The 27069-nt window shown below is 35.9% G+C and overlaps 1 protein-coding gene across 1 annotated transcript in view; it reads left to right on the top strand.

Annotated features, from left to right (window-relative positions):
• The window catches only part of LOC149789076 (hepatocyte growth factor receptor-like), a 134414-nt gene that overhangs the window by 36201 nt on the left and 71144 nt on the right, over window positions 1-27069 (top strand). Inside the window, exons 7-9 of the mRNA XM_089975258.1 lie at window positions 11453-11595; window positions 12325-12510; window positions 23893-23995. Of these exons, the coding sequence (XP_089831384.1) occupies window positions 11453-11595; window positions 12325-12510; window positions 23893-23995 (432 nt within the window). The remainder of the gene's footprint in view (window positions 1-11452; window positions 11596-12324; window positions 12511-23892; window positions 23996-27069) is intronic.

Here is a 27069-nt window from a genome sequence, read left to right as displayed (position 1 = left end):
CGATCTGTTTTAAATGATAGAATTAGTTCATCATATAATTCAGTGAACGATCAATGTCATTGCCTTGTACAACTTCATGACCTGCTTATTCCGGTCCACTCCAACTTCACTCTGGTGGTTCCTCTAGGTCCTTTCGCTTTTTCCCTTTTCCGACCTCCCTACTGTCTCGTCTCCTTTTGGCCCTCAACTTTATGGGGGTAGGTGGATACATAAGTACGTAGAAACTTGGATAAGTAGGTACAATGATACATCTGTGAGTATTTCAATGGATACATCCATGGAACTATTTCCCCTTTCAAAATAAACAGAAGTGACCTAAATCTTCTGTCAGTTGTTCTGCTGGGAACAGATCATTATTCCTCTCTCATTATGTCAGATATTGTTCTATTCCCACTAACATTACATGAGACATAGCAGTTCCGTTCTTGTCTCAATTACACAGATGAATGAATGAAATTTATTATATGGCTTAACTATGTTATTTTCAGCAAATACACACATTCAGGTCTTTATCATGCTTGAAATCATCTAAGATCGGTGAATTTAAACAGATTCTCATAACTCATATTAACTAAAGTAATGTATAAAATTCTTAGATTCCTATAACAATCAAGATGACAAATTCAAACAATTCGTCAAATTCATGTAAGATCATTGTACGAATTCAGATAAATTAACTCAAACACAGTGACACTTATTTCAAGAGAATTGATCTAAGGGTTTCAACAAATAAATTCATGCAAATCATTATATTGGTATCAACAAACTACATGAAATTGTCACAAATACCTTGTGCTTTGAAGCTTTGTTCGCTTCTACCACCAAAATTGTGTTTGTTGACTTTCCAGACATCTGGTTGCTTTGACAAATGTTTTGGGAGAGAATTTCTCTAAATTTACTCACCGAGTCCCTTATATTTTCACGCTAGCAGGAAAATTGCAGACTGATTAGACTTTTTTGATGAGGGAACCATGCCCCTTATGTAGTGTAACCAATCAGGATTAAATATATACACCACCTTTTGCAGTCAGCATGACTTATAGAATTCCAAACAACAAATTTGGAAAAACTCAGCTTCTGATAGTTCCAGTATAAAATTGAAGTTAACCTTCCCTTTTCTAATCATCTAACAGTTAAGTAAATGAAGGCTTATTTAAGAATCACTTCCTCTCCCAACACAGACATTAGAAATCATTGTAGTATAGCGATTTAACAAGCACCTGTCCCCAAAAATTTAAATAATTGTTCTCTGGCCCAAATTAATGTGCCCTTCATTGATCGACTGAAATTTGCATCCTTACACCCAGATAATCATGAATGTTCTGTCACAAATCCAAAGTATAGACTATTCTGAATGACTTCCAAGTTTTGAATATGCTGATGTACCAATAGTCTTAAATAGGTTGAGTTACCAACATTCTTGTTGTAGCGCTGTGATATATGCCAGACTGTCTTTTAATGAATCCACAATAATCCCAAAATAGTGTTTTAGCCCAAATGTCAATGAGCACTTTTTAATTCCAATTAATTATTTAAATAAATATTTCCTTATTAAATCTGAATGCTGGTACAACTAATGGTCATGATCTAACAGAAAGAAGCAAAATAAACAAATTTTGTAAAACTTAACAGACAATTTAATTATCAGTGCTATAAATGAAAATTTAAGAGGAGCTTACATTATTGTGAATTAATTCTAAATAATCCTACAAAAGTTCTGTTAAAGTCCAAAAGAATGAAATATTTCATATAAATTGCAGATCCAGTAATATACTGCTTCACAAAGAATCCTGATGTTGTCAAAATGGCATTGTCCAGAACTCCTTGAATAATTCACAGTAGTTCCAGAATATTTTATAGTCCAGTGAGCACTTTCTTTTTCCATTGAATAATCCTAACAAATGTTTTTTCTCTCAGATAATATCTGAATACAGCGTAAAATCTGCAGACTTGATGTTACAACAAGAACACAATAAGAATGAGAAAATCATCAGTCCAAGTACTTGTATACAGGCAAAAAGGCAAACAGCACACATAATATCACCACTTCGTGACAAATCACAAATTTTCAACACCACAGATGAACTCACACAATTTAACCAACCCAGTGGGAATTAACTTCTTCTAAGATACCACCTGACCAACCTGTCCAATGAGAAAAAGTCTGAGACTCATCAACATATTTACTAATAATTGTATTATTAGTAACTATAAGCATGTGTGTAATCATCTATTTCTAGATCCTATGCAATTTTACGTTTTTCAATATCTTAAATAGGCCCTATGCACCGACACCAAATCCACCTATAGATAATCACTGCAGTTTATAGTCATGAATAAAAATTAAAAAAATTATATATATATATATATATATATATATATATATATATATATATATCAGCATAACTGAAAATAATTCCACTGACTGAACATAAAATAAGAATGAATAAATGATTTTTGTTTGCCTCAACCTTGTATAAAACCTAAGACACAATAAAAAGACCAGGATGTGGGTCATAAGTTCTCTTCCAGAATATTCTAAGATCAAAAGGCCATGTCAACATGTTTACAAATTACCATTATCTTAAAGTACAATTTACTATAGTGGACAAAGTAGCTTTATAAACATGTTTACAAATGATCATTAGCTTAAACCACAACCTATAATCATGGGTAAAAGTTAAGCACACAGTATAGATATACGTAACAGCCCCTGCTGCTTGTAGTAGGGGCATAATGATTTTGTACTCTTTTTGCTTCTTTTCATACTTTTTAGTTCTTTGCTTGCAGCAGGGTCTTCATCATTTGGTACTTTCTGTTTTTCTTTACTCCATCCTGAGTAGCTTGTTAAGGTTGTGAGAGTAAAGTGAGATGTGGCAACTCCACAACAATGGAATGTGATGTGCTGAGTCTGCACCCGAAAACATCACTGGCCAGTATAGTGGGTGATGTCATGAAGATCCCACTGCATCAAATATGATGTGAACTAGGCCAAATGGGTTCATTACATCATGTCAGTTGAGTTAGAAGTACATTGGGTTGTGGAGTTACCTACCCAGCATTTTTCACAGTTATTGTTGGAGTTATAGATGAGGTGACTAGTTCAAAGAGGGAATAACCCATTTGCTGGCCTCAGGTGAATTTTATGCCCTATCATACCACACATTTCTTCAGTGATTTCTTGAAGCTAATGGGAAAGTACCTTTTGAGCCAGATTTCTTGTCAATGGAGAGAAGTCTGACCTTTTTTCCATCTCAGCATGGATTTTTTTACCAGCCCTAGCCTTCTATGACTTCCTCAGATATGCATAACATGCTCCCTTTTGCAGCTGACCCATCTAGTGGTCTCCCTTTTGCAGCTGACCCATCTAGTGGTTTCCCTTTTGCAGATGACCCATCTAGTGGTCTCCCTTTTGCAGATGACCCATCTTGTGGTCTCCCTTTTGCAGTTGACTTAAACAACAAATCATGCTGTTGAATTAAATAGTATTTTTCTGCATTAGCAGCAGAACAGATGATGGCTCATTGCTGGAATTACTCAGGAAAATCCTTAACTGGAGCTTTAGAAGTGTTGCCGGGGCATGCATATGTGCAAATCACAAAAAAATTTTATGATTTCATGCTCTTGGAGAGTAGCGATATGCAAAACCTCCCACAAATTAGTTTGAAGTCATGGATATAAAAATGTACTCTGTGCAGTATACAATTTCTATTTAACTATTAACCCTTACAGTGAGGTAAATCATGCCTCGGGAAGAAGTCATACAGCACTTGTTATGACAGCTGTGTTTTTTCTGGTAGGCAGCTGTTTACACATCTGCATTCTTGGGCTTGAGATGTTTGGTTGTTAAACTAAATTTGATTGGCACATTAGGCCCTGGAACAAGCATTCTGTCATAGTTGAAGCTTGCATAAAGGAAATTTTATATACGTTTGTTTAAAATGGGGGATATTTAGAAAACTCCAAATGGCTTACTCCTAACATTGTTCATCTGTATGATGATATTTTTGGCAAACTTGCTGATGATAACAATGATGACAGTAATTTGTTCAAATTTTGAAGTATATCAGAATTTTGGAACTGGGAAAATGTTACTGGAAATATCAGTGAGTGATTTTGAACCAGAAAATGATGTTCAATATGAGTTTAATGTGCATGCTTGATGGACAAAAATAGCATGCTGGTCAACCTCAGATTTATTGGGATTTCAAAATTAAATGTAGAAAAGGCAGAATACTGTGCATAATTAAATACAGGCAATTTAAAAGTAGAGTGCAAGTTTCAATTTTTTTTATCCCTATGATCTCTTGTGCTACAAAATGTTATAACCCTCTTTGGGTTCAGATAAGATGAGTATTTCAGAATTTAAAAAGATATTAGAAAGTAAAGATATTTATTGGATCAAAATATTCTGTGTCAGTGATGGATGTAAAATGTATTACATTATTATGGAACCAGTAAGAAATAGGGCATAGTTGTCAGTAAAGCACTGGTTCAAAAAAGAAGGGGAAACTGGCAGAGCTCATGTTAGTGAAAAATATTATTTTGGAGCAGAGATATCCAAGAGACAATATGTACGAGCTATGGAAAATTGTACATAACAGCCAAATATAACAGTTTCCAAACTTGTTTTATGAAAACTCACCAGCTGTCACAAGGTTATGGCTTAACAAAAGGATGGACAGACAATTTGTTAACATGATATGCCTAATTTAAGGATGGACAGATAATGTGTTAACATACTATGTCTAATTTAAGGATGGACAGACAAAGTGTTAACATAATATGCCTAATTTATGGATGGACAGACAGTGTGATAACATAATATTCCTAATTTAAGGGTGGACAGACAATGTGTTAACACACTATGCCTAATTTAAGGATGGACAGAAAATGTGTTAATATGCCTAATTTAAGGATGGACAGAAAATGTGTTAAAATAATATGCCTAATTTATGGATGGACAGACAATGTGTTAACATGATAGGCCTAATATATGGATGAACAGACAGTGTGGTAATATAAAATGCCTAATTTAAGGATGGACAGTTTAGTAGTTTTGCCATCACCCCTGCCGGGGTATAGGCTGCCCACAAAAGATCTCCAGAGGCTTCTGTCCTGTGCTATCTGTTCAAGCTGATTCCAGGTGTGACCCATCTTAGTGATGTCCGCCTCAAGGTCGCATCGCCAAGTGTTTCTTGGTCGTCCCCTTCTACGCTTGCCTTGAGGGTTCCATTTCAATGCCTGTCTGGTAATGTTGGTTGGCGGCTTACGTAGGGTGTGCCCTATCCATCCCTACCTTCTCTTCTTGATCTCGTCCTCTACTGGAAAGGATGGACAGACAGTGTGTTAACATAATAGGCCTAATTTAAGGATGGACAGACAATGTGATAACATAATAGGCCTAATTTATGGATGGACAGACAATGTGATAACATAATAGGCCTAATTTAAGGATGGACAGACAATGTGTTAACATAATAGGCCTAATTTAAGGATGGACAGACAATGTGTAAACATAATAGGCCTAATGTATGGATGGACAGACAATGTGATAACATAAAGTGCCTAATTTAAGGATGGACAGACAATGTGTTAACATAATAGGCCTAATGTATGGCTGGACAGACAATGTGATAACATTATAGGCCTAATTTAAGGATGGACAGACAATGTATTAACATAATATGCCTAATTTAAGGATGGACAGACAATGTGTTAACATAATAGGCCTAATGTATGGCTGGACAGACAATGTGATAACATTATAGGCCTAATTTAAGGATGGACAGACAATGTATTAACATAATATGCCTAATTTAAGGATGGACAGACAATGTGTTAACATAATATGCCTAATTTAAGGATGGACAGACAATGTGTTAACATAATATGCCTAATTTAAGGATGGACAGACAATGTGTTAACATGATAGGCCTAATTTATAGCAGTTGTAAAAAATGCAACAGTAGTCATATCATAATTTAACATGACACCACAAGTGTTCTTGGCTTGACCTTGAACTTGATAAGTGACAGAGAACATGGCATGCAAGACACTTTGTATCAGCATACACACATTCATCCTAATAGTTGCTTCAGAGCTACAGTCTGGACACAGATATTTGAATACATGAACATTTAAGATAGAATCACGAAAGTGGTATATAAAGCACTGTCAGATTATTATGGATATTAGCATATTCAGTTTCATCTCTCTGAATATGGGTTTCAGCTCAAGGCTTAGCAAGAAATATTTGCATACTGGCATGTGAATATGACTTTGTGGATAAGATTATGAAGACACACCATCCAAGATATTTTATTTTCATTACTTAAAAAACTAATGAATTACAACCCAACCATGAAAACTAACCTTGATCTTTCAAACTGGGTCACAAAAGTGAATAAAAAGGCTAGTCACAAAATTAGACAATGTTGATCTTTGAGCTAAACCTTGATGAACATACCAGGAAGAATAACACTGGACAACAAATTTTTACAAAAGTCATGTTACTGAAATAAAATTAGTCAATTCTTATCAATTTTTATGTGCTGAACACGAATATGACAGTCAAATTGCAAAATTGGCTCTAGTTTTTTTGTAATCTGCAAGAAATTAATGTTTACATAACGAAATGCATTCCAATAGTAAAAGGTCAACTGTAATAGCCTACCTATAAAAAATCAAGTCATTGACTACATCTTAGATTTCTTCGCCTGTCTCTTGTACAGCAGTTCGGGAGCATCTCTGAGGAGTGTCCAGCAGTAGTCAGCCAGCATTGTAGTGGACCATTTTCCCTGGTATCTTTGTTCCATTGTTGCGATATCTTGATGAAAACGTTCGCCGTGTTCATCACTAACAATACCACAGTTGCTAGGAAAGAAATCCAAATGGGAATGAAGGAAGTGAATCTTTAGAGACATATTGCAGCCAAGTTTCTTATACTTCATCAACATGTCTTCTACTAGTTCCTTATAGTTTTCTGCCCTAACATTTCCGAGGAAGTTTGTAGAAACTAGGCGAAAAGCATTCCATGCTTGTTTCGCGTCACCTTCCAGCAAGTTGTTGAACCGGTCATCTTTGAAAAGCTCTCGAATCTGAGGACCCACAAAAACTCCCTCTTTAATCTTTGCTTCGCTGAGTCGAGGGAATTTTTCATGCAGGTATCGGAATGCTGGCAAAGTCCGGTCAATGGCTTTCACGAAGTTCTTCATCAAACCTAGTTTGATGTGAAGGGGTGGTAGCAAGATTTTCTGAGCCTCAACCAGAGCTGGGTGTTGGATATTCTTCTCTCCAATGGCTACATTCTGCCTGTGAGTCCATTCCTTCCTCATGTAGTGCATTTCCCTTGCTCGGCTATCCCACTCGCATAAGAAACACATGTATTTTGTATATCCTTGCTGCAGTCCCATTAAAAGGGCAACTACCTTCAAATCACCACAGAGGTGCCAGCTGTACTTGTTATACTCAATGGAATTCAGTAGCTGCCTTAAGTTATCGTATGTCTCTTTCATGTGGACAGCATACGCTACTGGAATAGATGGAAGAATGTTTCCATTGTGCAAAAGCACAGCCTTGAGACTCAGTTTCGAAGAGTCCACAAATAGTCTCCATTCTTGTGGGTCATGAGTGATTTTTAAAGCATTCATGAGGCCCTCAATATCGGAACAGAATATCAGATTACTTTCCTTTCTGAAGAAAGGCTCCAATTGCTGGTGGCGCTTTCGATATGCAGTAATTGTGACATCTTCTTCTAGAAGATTCCATTGTTGGAGTCTTGATCCTAGCAATTCTGCCTTGTTCTTTGATAAGTCCAAATCACGAATCAGGTCATTTAGTTCTTCCTGTGTTATTCTGTGTGGGGTTGATGATGCACCACAGTGAAAATCTGGATCACTGCATGCTGATGGACCAGGAGAAGAACAGGTCGACTCACCTTTGTCTTCGTCAGATGAATCAAGAGAATATTCTGCTGGAGGTTCTGGAATAGGAAGTCCCTCACCATGTGGAACTGGTCTCAATGCAGACGGAATGTTTGGGTAGACTATTCTCGACTTCTTTCGCTTCGTTATTCCGCCGGAAAGAGGAGGAACCAAGCAGAAGTAACAGTCATTTAGGTGGTTGCTTGGCTCTCTCCACACCATTGGGACTGCAAACGGCATTGATGACCTTTTGCAATTCAACCACTGTGAAAGCTGTGTTGTACATGTAGCACAGCATATATGCGGAGCCCAAGGCTTGTCTTGGTCACCAACCTTGCATCCGAAGTAAAGATGATATGCCTTCTTCACTTGAGAATTGATACTTTTCTTCTGGTTGGCAAATGTCACTTCCCCACAAATATAGCAAAAATTGTCCGCGGTATTAACACACTTTCGAGGCATTACTGTTCTTTATTGTACGTAAATGGATAAAATAATAAGTTTTATGTAACAGTAGCTTGAACTGTCTCGCACAACGTCTAAAATATTTTAAATGCTGAACCTATCTGATTGGGCTTTATATAGTACACTGCTTACGTCAGCTTCAGCAGCCACCTGGCATTAGTATAATAGGCCTACACATGTATAGTACACTGCTGACGTCAACTTACTTCAGCAGCCGCATGGCATTAGTATTGCATTGCATCAGAAAATGATGCAATCAACTGTGGATGATGTGAGCATGATGGTATTATGCAATGTTACATCATTATTCCGGATGTTGCTGCAGTCCTACTGGAGAAATTTACACAGTGAAACATAGAAAATGAGGTATATGAATATCTTCAAAACGAGAGCCAATACAAATTTTTCACGGTTATATTCGTGTTCGGCACACCAAAATACTACAGATTAGGGCCTTTTCAAGTCAGTAATGATTTCACTGTTGACCAGTGTAATTAAAACATTCAAAAGTTATGAAGTAAACATAGTTACATTTATAGTGTGTGCCCTGTAAATGTATATATATTTCTAGGATGGCTATCTTATGGGGATCTTAACAATTTCCATGTTATGAGCCAGAATCAAGTTCCAAACCAAAGGGGCACAACCTAGGGTTTGTGCTGGATATATATCTAATTTTGTTTCTTTGTGCCCTTTGAAACAATATATAGTTTTGGGCTGGAGATCTCAAGGTAAAAATATAGATAGAATCCTTCAACATAACATTTACACATCTGTCACTGTAAGCTACACCATAACATTTACATTTCTGTCACTGTAAGCTACACCATAACATTTACACTTCTGTCACTGTAAGCTACACCATAACATTTACACTTCTGTCACTGTAGGCTAAGTTCGCAGTGAATCTAAACAGATTTTGGATTCTATTATATGAAAATTACTGGCACACCTCTGTTAAGTACCCCACAAAATATGTGTTTCTGGTTGGTCGACCGTCTTGATTTATATTTATATATATATATATATATATATATATATATATATATATATATATATATATATATATATATATATATATATATATATGAAAAAGAAAACCTACCTACCTACCCTAATTTTAAAAACAGCGCAATAGCAAACACATTCTTTTGTGTGCATAAGCTGGCTGGAATGATTCTGTTAAACAATGGTTTTAAAGGCCCTTTATGTAAGGTGATACCAGAAAAATTATGATGATGAATAAGGAATATAAACTAAAACAAATTCATGAAATATCAAGCCAGGGTGAATGCATCTGCAGTCCATACATTGCACAATAAAGACATTTTGAGTGAAGCAACTGAATTGTGGTTTAACAGTAATAGTTCTTAATTAAGCTATATTTATTGAAAGAAACTGTCTCAGGTTAAGTAGATAACATGCACTGCAGTCACATACTAATTTAAAGGTCAGAAGGATGAGTATATATTTACAACTTTACTTTCCATGTCAATTTCCAGTATATTGAATGCACATCCATTCCTCCATCATTAATGTAAAATATTGTTGTGATTTAAATTTTCTGCAAGCATTAGTAGGAAATTATGGTTATGAACTAGATCATTAATAATCCAGCATTTGTATATTGCATTAAAATGATCATATAGGTTGAAAACATCTATCTCATTTGTATCTTTTGTATTGCCTCTTGTTTCTTCTTTGTCATCTTTTTCAAAGTAATAAAATCTATATAGGTAGATTTTCAGTGTGTCTTTGCCACTCTCATAATTCCATGAGATCATCAGCCACAGTTGTTCAAATATGTATTGATTAATTCTGTGTGCTGTTTATGGAACTAAAACATGACATCATTTGTCAAATCTGGAAGTTTGACTTAGACTATCTATGAAAGTCCAAATGTTTCACATTTACATTATGGGTCAGAAAGTTGTATTTTAACATCAACGACACTTAATTTAAGTTTTCTGGAATTATATATTTTTTCATATTATGCACTGCACTCGTGCTCCTTAAATATAATCAGGAAATGTATTCAAAGGATAATGCAGATTTTGTCATAAAATAATGTTTCTCCAAGAATACTTACCCAGTCATAGACCTATGAAACCCTTTTACTGCAAATGTGAACATCCTTGTTGATGTATTGCTTAAACCAAACTAAAGAAACAATTATATCCACATGGTGGTGGTTAGTGAAGAGTTTCTTCCCTTTGTCTATAGGTTGTACATATTTGAAAGATGACATTTTTTGTATTTTTGTGATTGTTGGATTGGAGAGGTAGTGGAGCTTCTTTGTTAACATTAATATCATCGGGTAAATATTCCTGAAGAACCATGATTTATAAACAATTTTACTTTTTTATTTTACTTCATTGAGTTTTGAATGCAGTGACTTGTATATATACAAGTTAATTTTGACCAGTTTTTGTGTTGAAGCATTCCATGGAAGTACATGTCAGCACTCTGTCATTGCTTTTAGGGTCAGAGACTTTGACAAGTGATTTTAGCTTTTTGGCTCATGAGCATAATAATGCATACCTGTATGAGTGGATTATTTTGAAACCTAGTTTGTGAAAGAATGATTTCTTTGAGTTTCTTTTCCCAAAAAATGATTATCATAGATTTCACCAAACTTTGGATATAGAAATATCTTGGCATTGTCTGAGACAAATTCATTGATTTTCTGTTAATGATATCTGGTTAAATTTGAAATGCCATTACAAAGAAATTTATACTGCACTTTCAGACTTTCAGGAATCTTGTAAACATGTTAATTTAAATATATAATACACTGTTTTTGTTACCAAACTTCGTAGGTGGAGTTTCTTAAGAATAATCAGAGATGATAAAATATTTAAATGTAAAAAGGAATAAAAGAAAAAAGGAAATGGATCTATCCTTGAAATCCTGTAATTTCTTTTCAGCCAGTAGGGTGTCAGTCCCTTTGAGGAACTCTTATTTAAAAAGTGAAATCATTAGGACATTGCATGCTGTTTTTTTTTTCTTTGTTTTCTTTCCTTGCATCAATAAAAGCCTAGTTTTGATTGTGTTTGCTCAAGGCACCAACTCTGACCAGTGTGCGTCCTCTTTATGGTCCCCAGTCAGGTGGAACCAAGATCACTTTGATGGGAACAGACCTTGATATTGGAACAGAAGAGTCTGTCCAGATTGTGATAGGAAATGTACCCTGTAGACTTTACAAGTAAGTGCTGCAACATTGTCATTGATTTCTAGATAGTCTATGTATTTTCAAATAGGGATAGCAGTTAGTTAAGCTGAACAACTTATCTTGAATTTTTTTTCCCAACTTGAATTTGTTCGGTTTCTGTGATATAATTTGTCTTTATTTTTGAAATCTTTCCAGACTTTTTTTCAGACAGGTGAGTGATATCAGGCTGATTTGGGTCTCATGATTAGGCGTTGCAGATCTGATTATGTAAGCAAGTGAGCAACATCAGGCCCACTATGGCATTTTGCTCAAATATATCAGTTAAAAATAAATTTAAGGGATTTGTGTATGAGCACTGCCTTTTTTGTCAGTCAGAGTAATATTTTGTAAATTGATTCAGCAAACAAAATGTTCTTTAAATTAAATGTATTGTGCTTTAAGTGATCAAATTATTTTCCAAGGAAACTTCAATGTTTGGAGAGGACACATCCAAATTACTAGTAAAGTTATAAATTTTTGGTGTGTTCCATTTTTCAAGCTTCATATTTAATTATATCTTACATTGTCAAGAGTATCAAGAGGAGGATACTGCGAATTCGATTGTTGTCATGTGCATCTGGTAAGTCTGAATTTGCTGATTTTTACAAAAATATAGTACTTATACAGGGATTGACAGTTTTTTAAAGGGCTTCAAATGAAATAAATGAATGTGCTTATTTCTCTTTGAATCAGAGGATGCAATAAATTTTTCTTGTTTTGCAGCCGAACAGCTGCTCAGATCCAGTGCATTTCTGAAAAGCTTGTGGTTTCACCATCACGAAGACGAAGAGGAACTGGCAGAGATATTTTGCTGCAGATTGATAATGCAAGACTGAAATACTCAAATACATATGAGTACAGGGCTGATGCTGACATCACTGACATCAGTCCAGTGTTAACAGTTGTAAGGTATCAATTTAGCAGCAGTTTTATTACTAGTAGGTGCATCTTTCCTATAACAAAATATTATTGAAGAATGGTTGGTATGCTGTTGTGTCATGCAGGACTTTCCTCAACTTTGCTGTATCATATTACAATATCTGCTACCTCCAGGCCTCTCCAAATTAATAAAAAGTCACTCCTTTTTTGGCTTGATGCAGCAGCAGAAGTGCTAACAAATTGTCTGCTTGCCAGGATAGCAGTGAGGCAAGAGTTGTCTCCCCTAGGATTAAGCTTAAGCATTGCTAAAACCCATCATTTCACCAGTTGATATTTCCTTGCAGGCTAGCAAGTATGCTCCTCTTCTGGGCATTACAAATACGGAATTTACCTGTGCTTTTTCATCAATGGAGTAATTCCTTGGATTTAACTTATGCAAGAGAAATATACTAAACTATATTTCTTTTTCTTGTTCTGTCTTTGTCATTACCATTTTAATTGCTTGTATTAATATCATTATTTTAAATTCAACTCTGTATTCAACCAAATTGATTAATTCTGTAATGTAATTGTTCTATGATTACATGTTGCAGGTAATTCCCGTAGGCATTTTTCATTATTATTTGTGGCCTCTTCACAATAAGTTCATTGCTCCACTGATTTCACATATGTATGCCATCAACTGTTTACAGGTTTCACATGATAGGCAAAATTAAGTGTATGACAGTACAGATGAGATGAAGACAATCACTTTATACTTGTAATATGTTTTTGCACTGGTCTGTGGATATATGGGTGAACATCTTTGCTAAATAGTATGTTGGATGAATAGAGAGCTAATGTACCACTAATCAAGGATGCAGATGCCATACGGTTTGCTTCTTAGTCAACAGTTTCCTCATAACTGAATCATGAAAAGTGGAATGCTCATCAGTTTAGAAGGTTCAGCAAACCAGGTCATCATGTACAGCCCTTCTGTTGCCTACATCATGCAATCTGTCACATGACCTTTGATCCAGTACTGAATGCAAATGTGGGAATGTCAAAATCTTCTGCTGTATCTATGGACCAGATGTCCGGCTTTGACTCAAAACAACTGGTTTGCAATACCATGGTGATTGTTCAGCTTGGTTTTGATGTCTGTTTTTCAGTAGACTCTTTGGTCATGATCAATGCTAGCCAGTCTCATATGGTGCATGCACTTAACAGCAGTTTATTACCTGTTTGCCAATGCCATAGCAACATCCTATAATTTATAGCTTGCAGAAGAGATAATTTTCTCTTCATGTCCATCTTCCTGAAAGATCACAACAAAGCCATTCTGGACAATTATGCAGTCTTTTTTTAGATTTCTGAAACCAACTATGAAAGGTGAAAATTTTGTTTTAAAAATTGTGTCATGTGGTTTCACTACTGGCCATTGAGGCGACCATGACATAAAACAGCATGAAAAAGCTAATAAACATCAGCTTGCTGCTTCATCATCAACAATTCAGCCTGAGCTTACAACATATATAAATACCAGAGAGAACCTTGATGTAATTTGATTGAAGTTCAGTTTTTGCTAAATTTCTTTTAGAAATTAACCTTCCTCTTTCAGTTACTAGTGTTGCTGGCGATTTATTTCACACACATTTTCCAGACAGTAAAATCACAAAAGATTACTTGTGTGCTAGAATGAAAACAGTTCAGAAAGAAAATCACACAGAATTCAGGTCATCAGTGAAAGATGGTACATTGGAATTGATAATGATTGAAAATAAAAGGTGTGGAAAAGGCTCCTATTAACAGTCTGTGTCTGAGTGTGCATAGCACTCTTGCACCTTCTATATGGGCACCTGAATAGAACAGGGTTCCCCATTCTAAAGATCCAAGAGTGCAACACATGCAAGTTTGACAATAAATAAATAAGGTACTCTTCTACTTTACTGATGGTTGTAGATGTTGTAAATAGTTACATATGCATTCAAGTTTTAAAATTGATTTTTTTTCCTGAAAATCAGTATTTTTGTTATAAGCAGTCAGTATTTTTGTACTCAGTGGTTGGCAGCTATGCCAAAGACATGCTAAGATGGCTAAGCTGGGAAACCATTCATGAAGCCCTTTCCCTCAATGAGGGTCCAAGAGCCACAGATTGCCTTCATCTTGCAGACAGTAATGCTGTAAACTTGATGGGATTTTGTTCCAAACTATTCCTAGTCCTCAAGGCCAATTGCATGCTTCAATAGGTCACAGATCTAAGTTCTCTCAAACAATTCAGGCATCATGGTTCAGAATGGTGATACCCAGACTTCCCAACACTGTTGAAGATAGGTAGCCTTGACCTGCAAAATGTGTACCTTCCTATTCTACCATGATATCGGGGAAAAGGTGGAGTGATATGATAATTTGTTCCCTGCCCGTGAAAAGTGTCTGAATTTTCCACCACCACTATAATTGAACTAATTCTTAGTTAAATTTATCAAGTTCTGACCAGAATATTAAAATATTGCAGCATGGATCCTTTAGGTGCTTGCCATAAAAATATTTGTTTAGTCAGTTTCACTGCTAAGTTGATTAGATTCAGTGTTTCCCTTTGTGCACATTTGTGTGTCAGGGACGTGTGCTGGACATTTTGTTGCCGTGTGTTTTTTTGATGCAAAGGATTTTCATAATATGATCAGGATTTTTTAAATACCCAATGTATTGGATGATGGATGGCATCGTATATACTTCGAGCATAGGCATTAACTGGTTCCATGCTTTGTTTGCTTCCTGCCTTGCGCTTCTCTATTCGTATAGCAAAGTGCAACGCAGGGAAGATATAAAACAATGAACCAGACTAGCATATGCAGTGTTATGACAGGGTAGCTTTCCCTAATCTTGTGAGCTTCTCGCGATTTCCATCAAGCTCAGCAAGCTGTCATCTAGATCAGGGGTGGGCAAACTGCAGGCCGCATGTGCTTCTTTTGAAGTTTAAGTTTTCAAATATTAACAACATATTAACAACTGAAAATTAATTAGATGTTATTTAGAAAAACATTTTGTTTTTGCTATTTCAAATATTAATTATTTTACTTAATGAACTATGCAGCCCGCGACAAGTTGTAAATTTGTGTATGCGGCACTTTCATTGGAAAGTTTGCCCACCTCTGATCTAGATGTTTAATCTCAAGGCTTGTTGCACTATAGTCTGATAATACAAACCCATTTGTTTGTACCCCCCTACAGATTTAAATAATGGAAACCTTTGATGTGATAAAAAGTGCAAGGAACTTAGTCAATTCATTCATTGATTTATAGTTTCTAACTTGACTCTGAGTAGAGTGGCCCTAACACCGTCATCTTGTGTGTGTTTCATGCTTAACAGAAGTTTTCAGTGTAATTGACGGACATGCTCAGATCCATTTCCAGTTTCTGGACAAGTCCATTTTCAGCAAAGGGGTGTATCATGACTACAAATGTACATACATAAGTCGTCTGCAACCGATATTTACAATGTCGAATCAAGCAAAGGAAAATAATGACAACTACAAATTTGCTTTTCATGTGGATTTAACGAGCGGTTTAATTTCTATGTTCATGTATGCAGAGGGATATAATTCCAAATTCTCAATGTTATGTAATTTACACAATTATTCAGCAGTTACTGAACAGGATGAACTACGTAATTATGTTGTCTGATAGAAATAAACTAGCCTATAGTGTACACAATATGGCACTGTGTTAGTATGGAAAGTCCGTTAAGCATGAAATAGTGCAGGGGATGCCCAAATTAGTGCCATTCTGGTCACAGTCAGGTTAGAAATTATAAATCAATTGACTTAGTTCTGTGCACTTTTTATCACATTAAATGTTCTCGTTTTTGAAATCGGTAGGGGGGTACAAACAAACAGGGATGTAGAGTCAGACTATAGAAAGTGATCTCCAGATTAAAACGTCATGCACTAAAAAGCATTAGTGAAGAAAGTGAAAGAAGCAGAACACAAAAGAGTAACTGTGGATCTAACTTTAATGAAAAATGGAGAAAATAATTCCCTTGACTGGAATACGGCACATTCATTATGATTACCAGTGTGACTTCTGATCTTTTGATTGCAAAGACTGCAAAAGTGAATAATCCTTTCGTGACAGGATTTTAGAATTTTTAAAAATCTGCCCTCGTTCACCATAAGATATCTGGAGAACACATTATAACCTAAGACATTATTTCAGAACAAAGAAATCAGTAAACTTGGAGAGGCAAATGTGTTATTTGGATTACAAAGTCAGCGGGTCATTGCAGATTTTGTTGGTTTTTAACTTTTGCTGCAGTAAAAGAAGGATCTTATAGTTCAAATGTAACTTATTAGAAAGAAGATGAATCATTATTGTCCTTGATATTTGGATAAATGTGTTCTAGGACAAAGTACAATGAAACCTGTCATAGTACACATTTTATGAAAGGCAGTAAATTAACTCCCATTTGATTAAAAAGATTTATTTGGCTTTTTGTATTGGCTTATATGTAATGCGTTGGGCTATAATATTGCTTGAGGAGACTGTTAAAAGTACGACTTTAAAAGAAAAAGAAAATAATACAATTATTCTTTGAATGGACAATGCATTTGTTTGTTAATTGTACATGTTGGTGTATTTGAATGTTTAGAGGAAGAAAGAGAGAGAGTATGTTGTGCAAGTTGCAATATCCTATTTCAAGCTAAAGTCGTATGAAAATTTGTCAGTAAATTTTTTACCCCCACATTTTTTATTTGACCCCCAATTTTGACGACACCCAAGTTTTTTTTTGTACCCTCAATTTTACACCCCTGGGGGATACACTGATTAGATTGGTCTAGTAGACTGGTTATTTCACAGACAGCTCGATATCGGTATCTTTTCTTACATGGAAGGTATGAAAACTTGTCTAGCATCACAAGAAGCTAATGTGGTGAAAAAGCATAGCTGCAGATGGCCTAGCATAATTAAATCTTGTTACATAAGTCATAGCTGCATTAAATCAAGATGAAAATTAATTATTTTCTCAGAAATGTCTTCATTCTGCTGAAAGGTGAGATGAATCTATGGCATTGATGAAGTTTGGCCTGCTACTCACCATCTGCATTGCTAGTTCGCACGAGTACACAAATCTCGCAACCCACGTGTTCATGACATCATAGGTTTAGTAGTCACGTGATAATAACCTGTCTCAAATGTTGTAGAAAAAAACTAATAAACGAAAGTTGTATACTGTTTGTAATAAGAAATAAAAAATAAAAGAACACAAAATTCTCATTTAAATAACACACAATACATAGGTTCAATATAAAATTTATTGTAAATATAATATTTGGCATAATGGGGGCAAATCCTGTCACAGCACACTGCACCAGCCAAGCTCTGAATTGTTTCTATAGGAATACCTCAGGAAGAGAGACTTGGGGGCGTTTGTAGGTTTGTGAAGAGTGTCTGACACCTGTATGTGGAGCCGCAAGGAGCTGATACGAGTTATATAGGGATGTTGATAGCCAAAACTCAATAAAGTCTGATCCTGAGGATTGCTATGGCAACAAACATCAGCTGATACTCCATAATGCACCATAGGAAGTGGGTATGAAGTATATGGGCATAATAGTTGAGTATATTTAAGTACTGACACAAATTGGGGGTCAAAAGCAAAGTTGTGAATGCATGAAACATGGCAATGGCCCCTGAATTGTTTCTATAGGAATACCTCAGGAAGAGAGACTCTGTGGAGTTTGTAGGGTTGTTAAGAGTGTCTGACACCTGTATGTGGAGCCGCAAGGGGCTGATACGAGGTATATTAGACACTGATAACCGAAACACAGTAAGTCTGATCCTGAGGAGCGCTATGATAACAAGTATCTGCCAATACTCCATACATGCATGTCATGTGATAGCCCATCCAAGCACGCAGCTTCAATTTTCCCCTTCACGTAGGGTGAATTGAGGTCATTGACAGCCACTGGCAATGAGTCATGCACGCTGTTCATGTACTGGACCTCAATTACCTCTCCTGTGTAGTCATCAGGCTTCACGTATTTCTTGTTGACAAGGGCAGGAACGCTACACCCAGTGTCATACAAGAGGGTGGCATCTTCTCCACTGACAGTTGTAGATGCAAGGTTTGCTGGTTTACAGCTTACCTCTGTCTTGCACTTCTTCCTAGCGATGACATTCACCTGGGTCTGCTTTCAGTAGCATGTCGGCTGCCCTTGCTATCCTGCAAGGCCCGTTTTCATGGGTGAGGCCTGTCTTGGTCTATTGGTGGCATCTTTACCTATAGATCCCCCTCTGACCTTCCAGTCGCCCTGACGGTTACGGACAGCCAGCTCTCCCTTAACCACACAGTTTGACTCAGTGGGCTGGGGTCTGTCCGTACCCCTGGTAACTCCACTCTTCAAGTGTGTCTGCTCGTATCTCTCCACCATGCTGGTGATCTCTTCAAGAGTCCTGTGCTCTCTCTGCTAGGAATACTGTCAACTCACGACGGTAAGTACTTAGGACATGCTTCTTGAGCATAACCCATTATATGATTGCTTGGTTTCTGCCATCTTTATCCACTTCTCAAATAACCCTCGAACACAGGTGTGATATCGAGAGTGTGTTTCCGTTGTCTTTTTCTCGAGTCCTGAAAAAGTTTATGGTACGTTGCAGTCAGCCAATAATGGCAAAGAAGGGCTTTCTTGAGCATGTTATAGTTGTCAGCTTCTTCTGTGGCTAAGTGAGGTAAACTTCACGAGCTGCACCTTGCTATCCTGGCTAGCTCCAGCTCTCTTTCGGCTGCTTTTCTGGCATTCAATTTTTTTTATTCTCTCCTCTATGAATGCTGCAAGGTGATCTCTCTTGTACCCTAGATCATCTGTGCCCATGGCGTGATACTCTTTAATCATCTGTCTTTCTGTAGCCATTTTATAATAATAGTAACAGTAAGTGATACCTTATCTCGACTTACTAAACAATTAACAGATGTTAACATTCCTAACCCAATACTTAGCTGTTGACAATAACTAACTTCTCTTAGATAAGATAATTTGTCCAATATTTGCATCACGATTACTGCAAGTAACTGAAATCTACCAGGCATGCAAATATCAAAATACAACATACACAAGTTGAAATCATAAAAATTCAAAATACACAGGATGGAAAATATCTCACTACTGTTCACTAATACTTCCTAATAGCTAATACTTTCGGTCGTAAAGATAATATTTATGTCTAATTTCAGATCACATATGATGCCACCACTGTGGTGGGTTGTTATGGTTGGGGTGGGGTGCTCCCAATAATTTGTTCAAACTATTATAGAAGCCCCACTCAGGCTCAGTTTTGGTTGGAAATTAAATTAGTGAAAGATAGATGTAAAGCTTCAAGCCCCCAGTCAGCCATGCCGAAGGTTAGATGGTTGAAAGGTACAGAAAGGTTGAAATTCAGTGAGTAGCAATTTAATAATTTAATAATTAAATGCTTTAATTTCCAATTACATTCATTCCGCTTGACCCTTTAATAGCCTATTGCATCACTTCATTAGCAGTGTGAGACCAATTTCCACCTGTCCTTGTATTCTACTCAGCTGTGATATTCTCTCTCCTATTTCTCCCAATTCCTTCTCTTCCTCCCTGACTATCCAACTTCCTTCTCCTCCTCGACTTCTCTATACTCCTCTTCCTCCTCCTACTCCACTTTCTTCTCCAGACTCCTTTTCCTCCTCCTATACCTTCTCGCCACCTACTTGACTTCATTGACATTGTCTGTCCCAGCTAGCCTCACTTCCGTCTCCAACTCTTGAAGACTCGAGACTAAATCAAACCCAAAGTTCTGTGTCCCCTAAAAAGCTTCATTTCAAAGCTTTGTCTTTCCTTAGAATCTATCGTGCTAAATTTTACCACCAAATTACGAGTGGCTTCCTTGGAGTAACTCTATATTGCTCAGCAATCTTCCTATGTGCGACTAAATTTTCGCCTGCTAGTTAGAAGGTATAAATGGTGTCGAATTGTAATCATGCCCTCTATCTCAATTTTTGATTGGACATTGCTGTGGGCCGATCCAATCAAACTTAGCGGACAATGTCTCTCTTGCTGTCTGTCAATGTGAGTATGGATAAGAACACACCTCGTTCACCCTGTGGGCTTCTCTGTGAGCTTAGGACTAAGCTGTAACACATAGGTATGATAACTACAAGCCTTCCTCAAACGATGTGGGCAGTCGCTTTTGTCAGCTAGTTTTCGATCTTCTGTCTGGTCATGGTAAAATTGCATAAGAGATTAACACTAGCCTGTGGCAATCTTTAGATATCAAACACATGGCCGCAGCATGTACTTCACTTTATAGCTGGGGTTTATTAAACATGACACCAACTCTTTTGGTAAGCAAGCTTAGGACATTACCTCAGAGTAGGTACCTACTGTTGCAGTACAAGCGATCTGTTCTCCACAACATCCCACAGTAGCTCCACTTTCGTACTTGGCTTATCTCAAGCAATCTATCAGCCAAGAAGATTTTTGAGCAAGTTTGCAAACTGCATGTATCAGACCAACATATGTTTTATGTCCATGGTCTACAGTGCTGATTAGAGAATCTTTTTCCATTGGTGCAGTTGGAAATGCATTAATCCTAGACAGATTTTTTTTGTTCATGTTGGAAGACATAGAACGTTCAGCTCTATTATTAAGGCTTATAGGGCAGCACTGACCAGCGTGCTAAAGTTTAATTATGATCTTGTCAAGTATTTTGAGCTACAGAGACCAGATTCTCACATACAGATGCCTAAATAGAATCTCTTGTGCATGTTGTGGGCTTTGTGAAAAGTCCTGATGAACTGTTGGGTGTTGCTTTTTTGTGAATCATACCCATACAATTTCCAGTGTCTTGATGTCCTCAGCATCCATGAAGAGTGAGCTTCATGCCTTGTCTATGAAAAATGTTCTTTATGGTTCAGCAGCAATTATGAATTTGTTTCTCTCTTTGCCAGCCAGGATGTTTTGATAAAAATCCGGCTTCCTTTAGTAGCCATACTTCCTGTAGAGATCTCAGGTCTTGTTCATATCAGTGCTGGAGATGAATAAGATGCCTCCATGTTAGGGCATTGTGTCTCTGGCTGCATTAAAAGTGAAAAGAAAGGGTAAGAAGCATTTCTTCATACATATTAGGTGTTATGCTTATATCTTGGCACCCACCATTTCATGTAATTTTTTTATCACTACCAATAAAGCTTGTCAGTCTCTCATTGAGAGGGACTTTTTGTGAATAAAATCCATGAAGTGGTACTGTAATTAGTCTGTTAGGAGCGCCACATTTTGGCAGACTACTTTATTCACTTTTGCTTTGGCAAACCAGACCACAGGTATTTTTTTCCTTGGTCTCAGTCTGCTGCTGACTTATAGTAGTGGACATCCCAACTGTAAGGGTGAGTATATTCATTTTACTCCATTTAGCTCATCAGCCTTTGTCAAAACAGACTAATTCAGCAAGGCAGTAGTGACAGGTTTTGTGTTACTGCTATAAAAATATAGTTTTTTGGGGAGAGGGGGTAAAACTGATTTTAATAACATAATACTTGCATGACATTGTTGCAAGATTCTCTCTCTTGACTTGCTTCGATGGTTCAGGTGTAGTCTGGGTCTATTCAAAGAGGTGTATCTGGTTGAGCTGATGATATGGTTGTGTGACTGGTTCTCTGCCTTCTACATTTCTAGAATATTGCTTATAATTTAAAGTTGCAGTTGTTAGCTCAGATGAGGGGACTTAATATTCTAGAAGTTAAGCAGGGCAGTAGTGATGGCTAAGTATTAAATTATTCAAATTTAATTCCCCTCTCCCTCTTCCAAACTACAATTTACTCTATTACTGCAGTAAGGATTAGGCCTGTTTGCTCAAAAAAATTGTGTGATGGAATGTTTGTTTTACCTCTAATAGGGATAAATTCATCATTGCTCAATATATTATCACTTAATATTTTTTTTGTACAAAAGCCATGAAATTAAGTATCCAGTAATATGTATTTTTTTAAAATAAAATCTGATACTCATGAATTGAAAGTATTCATAGTATTTAAAACATTTGTATATAGCACCAATACCATCCAAGAAAATGGGTACTGAGAAGAAAATAGATATGATTTCCTCATTTAAATGTGGTTAATAGCATTAACAAGACCCTGGGAGTTTCCTTGATTTTGAAAATTGAGTCAAGAACACCTGGTTTGAAGGAAAATCCTGGCAGTCCCCAACAAAATGACAGTCCTTGTCCATGTGTAATGTTATAAGCTATACTTTATGCAAATACAACAATTTAACACAATTGTTTACATTTTTAATATAAAACAAAAACAATAGATGTTTAATGTACTGTATTTTCTATATCTACACTTGATAAGCAAAGAAAGGATCAAAGAAAACATGTTTTTTGTGATATTTTTTCCAACTGATTGCTGCTTTGATTAAATGAGTATGAATGCTGCACAGAGAAAACATTAGAGCAGGATGGGCAGACACACAGGCAGAAAAACTTGCAAATATTAGAATCATGATACATATAAACAAGAATTTCATTTACGTAGATATTTTTTGCAAATATGGAGGCAGACTGATAGGTGGCAAAAAAATGGTTACAGATGAAATTATCTGTATCGTTAGTGAAAAGCAACATGGGTTCATCTCATGTGAGGTAAATGCCGATTTCATTAATGACAGAGTTCATCTCTACACACACAGCACAATTAATGGTGATTTGATTAATTACTCGCACAAAATGTACTTAGGCAGGATGCCAGCAAGTTTAATTTTTATGATTGAAACAAAACTCAATGGACTTTATTAAATCAAAGTCAGATTTAGAACTTGCTCAACTAAATGGACTGAAATAAAGATGGCAGTAAAAAAAACCGACTGCAGTAAAGATAGCAGTAAACCTTTAATTTGATCTTTAGGAATCCACATTACTTCCAACAGTCCTTGATAATCCCTGCCTTGCAATTATGTATCACACTGGTAAGTAACTCCATAATGTGATTTTTGTCTTTTTAGACGTCTGATTGTTTATTAACTGGGTGGTATTGACTGATACCTGTTGAAGAGATGAGTGGGAAAAAACTTTTTACACAGTATGTTTGAAGAACATATTTGAAAAAAAACATGAGAAACCCTATTAAAATATGTCACATCTCAGAGATCAGAGTGGGTTGAAATACAAGCATTGAGTTAGCTGATTGCTATATCAGGGACATAATCCCTCAAGTCATAGGAAATTCCAGAAGACCCAAGAAAACTAGTACCAAGAAATATAAAGTGATTGACAATATTTACATCAGTGGTTTGTGACAGTAGTGATACCCAGGAAAGTAGTACTAAGATATAAAGTGATTTCACTGAAGGTAAAAATTGAATCCATGACATTAGGAGGCATAATTTAAGTGAATTCAAATAATTTCAGGGGTGGCACATACCTGACAGTGACTGGTATTAATCTTGATGTGGTACAGGAACCACGCATTGGAGCCATCAACCTCGAGCATAATAAAAAATCCAGTGCGGAGGTATGGAAAATTAAACTTTTTGTAAAAATATAATGGCATATTTCTTGACTCTTGTAAGAGTAGTTCTCATGCTGCATGCTAATATATTTCTTTGAATTATGTGTACGTATCTTTAAAGCATTTTCTGTTAAAGGATTGTTATAGATACATATTTATTGACAAGTACACTGTACTGATTGACTGCCACATAATTCATTATATTATATACCTGTCCATTACAAGTAGCTCTAACTAATAATTTTCTAACAATCTGATATAGTTATCGGTAAACAATAGCTAGCCCCAACTATAATATTCACACACCCTGGCAAGGCAATATACTCTTATTTGCCCTGTCACCAATGTCACTACTTCTATTGCTGTGCCATATATCACCAAATCCTCCACTTTGTTCATTCATCAATTTATAATTCCAGACTTTATTGTCACTTAACACTGTCAACTTATTGGTTTGGTGTTTCAAACCAAAAGGAAGTTCTCAATATAAACATGTAGATAGACTGCTCACTGACCTTTTATGTTTTCTAGAACAGTCAGTTTCAGTAAAAGCCATATCATCAACATTAAATATTTGCATTGTGTACTTTTATTTTTTTTAAAAACAATTGAACAAATAAAAAGGAGGATCTCATATATGTGTGTTTTCAAAGAGATGTTACTCCAAAATTTAGGGAATTATTTAGATTATTAAAGATGCTAAATTAAATCTCATCTTTGTTTGAAAAATTAGACTCACCCAATCAAATTTGGTAGCCATTTTAATAAAGAAAGTCTTGTTTGATTCCAAATGCTAACAAATTGATTATTGTTTTGGACCCACTGGCAACCATCAGGTTAGAAATTATAAAATGATGAATGAATTGACTACATTTTATGCAATTTTTATATCATTGATGCTTTTTGTTTGTAAAATTGGCAGGAGGGGGTTCAAACAAAGGAAAGGTGTGCTATAATCATTTTATGACCATTTTATATAGATATATGAATGATAACTAGCCCCAATAAATCATTTTCTGACAATCTCTGATATAAACACCTGTAAATGATGGCTAGCCCAAACTAATCATTTTCTGATGCAGACACTTGTAAATGATAACTGATGAGTTTTACATCGTCTGTTTCCAGTTTGATTCAAGAAGTCAGTGAAATGTTTCATTGTGCAAAATTGATAAATTGCAACATCACTGTCAACTTCTTGTAGCAAACTAATTCTCCAAAACAAGGGAGAATTGAAATTACAGACACTAATGCCAGGCAAAGCTATAGTAAATAAATTCATGAGAATATACATGTCATATAACCAGAGCTAAGATAACAGCATATTTGCACATCTGGTTTAGCACCTCATGACCTGTAAATAGTATTTTGCTCCAAAAAAATATAGTTCCAATAATTTATTTAAATATATGTCTGCTCTTTAGAGATGTATAATAACAGCATACTCAGCATTGTACATTAATCATGAAATTTGTATCATTTCTTGTGAGTATGTGATATCAGTGGATCACACTCAACCCTTCATATCACATACTCAAGATGATAACAGCTGTTCTTGCTTATTGTGCTATACTTAATAATGTATTTAAATTCACATACTTATACAGTAGATACCACAACCTTCATGTAATTTGAAAATCAAGAAAGCCCTATAAATTCATTGAGTACACCTGTAGTTTTTGTGGAAGGTCTGATGAGAATGGTATGCAGTTGTCTTGTATCATTCATGTGACAGCTGTTTTTCCTAAATCATCAAGCCATTTTATTTTTGTCTTGCCTGTGGATGATGTTGATACATTGTATCACTTGTCTGGAGGCAAGTGCTTCACCATTATTGTCGTCCTTGGCAACTGCAACAGTGTCATTGCTTTCAACTTTAAGATTTGCTGTATTAATTATCTTTCTAGCGGTATAGATTTTTCTACATTTATTTATTTTAAATTTTTTTAAAGTTGTAAATCTTAAACATTTGTCACTGCATTTGACTGAAAATATACAATAATATTACTGTATGCCTAAAGTTTGTATCCTGATATACTAACGTTTGCTGTCTTTCATGCAGCATTGGTGATATAAATACCATTCTTTGTTAAAAACCGATGGTCAAAATTTGAAAATAGGAATTAAGTTTAGTGTTTTTGGCTCATGTTTTTTTAAGGTCAGTTGCTTTATTCAACTGCAACTTTGATGTAATATTACTACAACTAAACCCATTTAAGACCACTGCACTTGAGAAACCATCCATCTTATCAGACCAGATTCTCATTGCACAGATTTATTGATTATATAGTGTTCTGATTGGTTATAAGATAAAACCAGTCTATAAATGTTTTGATGCAAGGAGTGATGCTAAAGGTTCTGCTATCTATGCCTAATGGTTTTACCCAGGTAAACTACCATATGTACTAGTTTATAATACAAGTCCAGCTGCAAATCGCACAGTCCCAGATCTGCCATTGCATAATATGCTAGCAGATCGGGATCTGTGCAGTCTGTTAGGAGTAATCAGTAGAACAAGCAACATAGACCTTGATCACCAAGTGCATTATGCTACAGCAGATTAGATTCCTTTTTTTGCTTTTTGATTTGTACACATATGTATATGATAGATTTTCTGTCTTGTCTGTAATAATAGAATGTTGCATCATCCAAATGCCAGTTACAGGTCAGACACTGGGATCTGCTTGTTCATCAAACAATAGCATTCATGCTGCTTATGAAATGCATCTTAAAAACAGTTTGCTTTCCAAATTAAGTTAATTTCATTCAGGAGGAAGTTCTCACTGTGTAAAAAATTATGAAACTATTTCTTTAACAACCAAAAGGATAGCAGTTTTTATTTTTACAAATGGACTTTACAAATGGATAGAAGTTGGATTACAAATGGACTTGTGTATCATTATTTCATTTTTTGGTGGCTGATGTATAATCATTTTTTATCAGGTAATACATACATTGCGTCTTCAGCTTGGATTATAGCCAGACACGGGTAACATATCCTAGCAGTTATATCGTTGATATAAAGATTTCATGCAAAAGATTTTTGTGGCGATAATTTATGACTATTAGAGTTTACA

Source organism: Sinohyriopsis cumingii, chromosome 11 (assembly GCF_028554795.1).
Source record: "Sinohyriopsis cumingii isolate HCF-2022 chromosome 11, ASM2855479v2, whole genome shotgun sequence".
NCBI lineage: Eukaryota > Metazoa > Mollusca > Bivalvia > Unionida > Unionidae > Sinohyriopsis > Sinohyriopsis cumingii.
The sequence above is the reverse complement of the archived record's forward strand: the minus strand, read 5'-3'. Positions and strand labels throughout refer to the sequence as shown.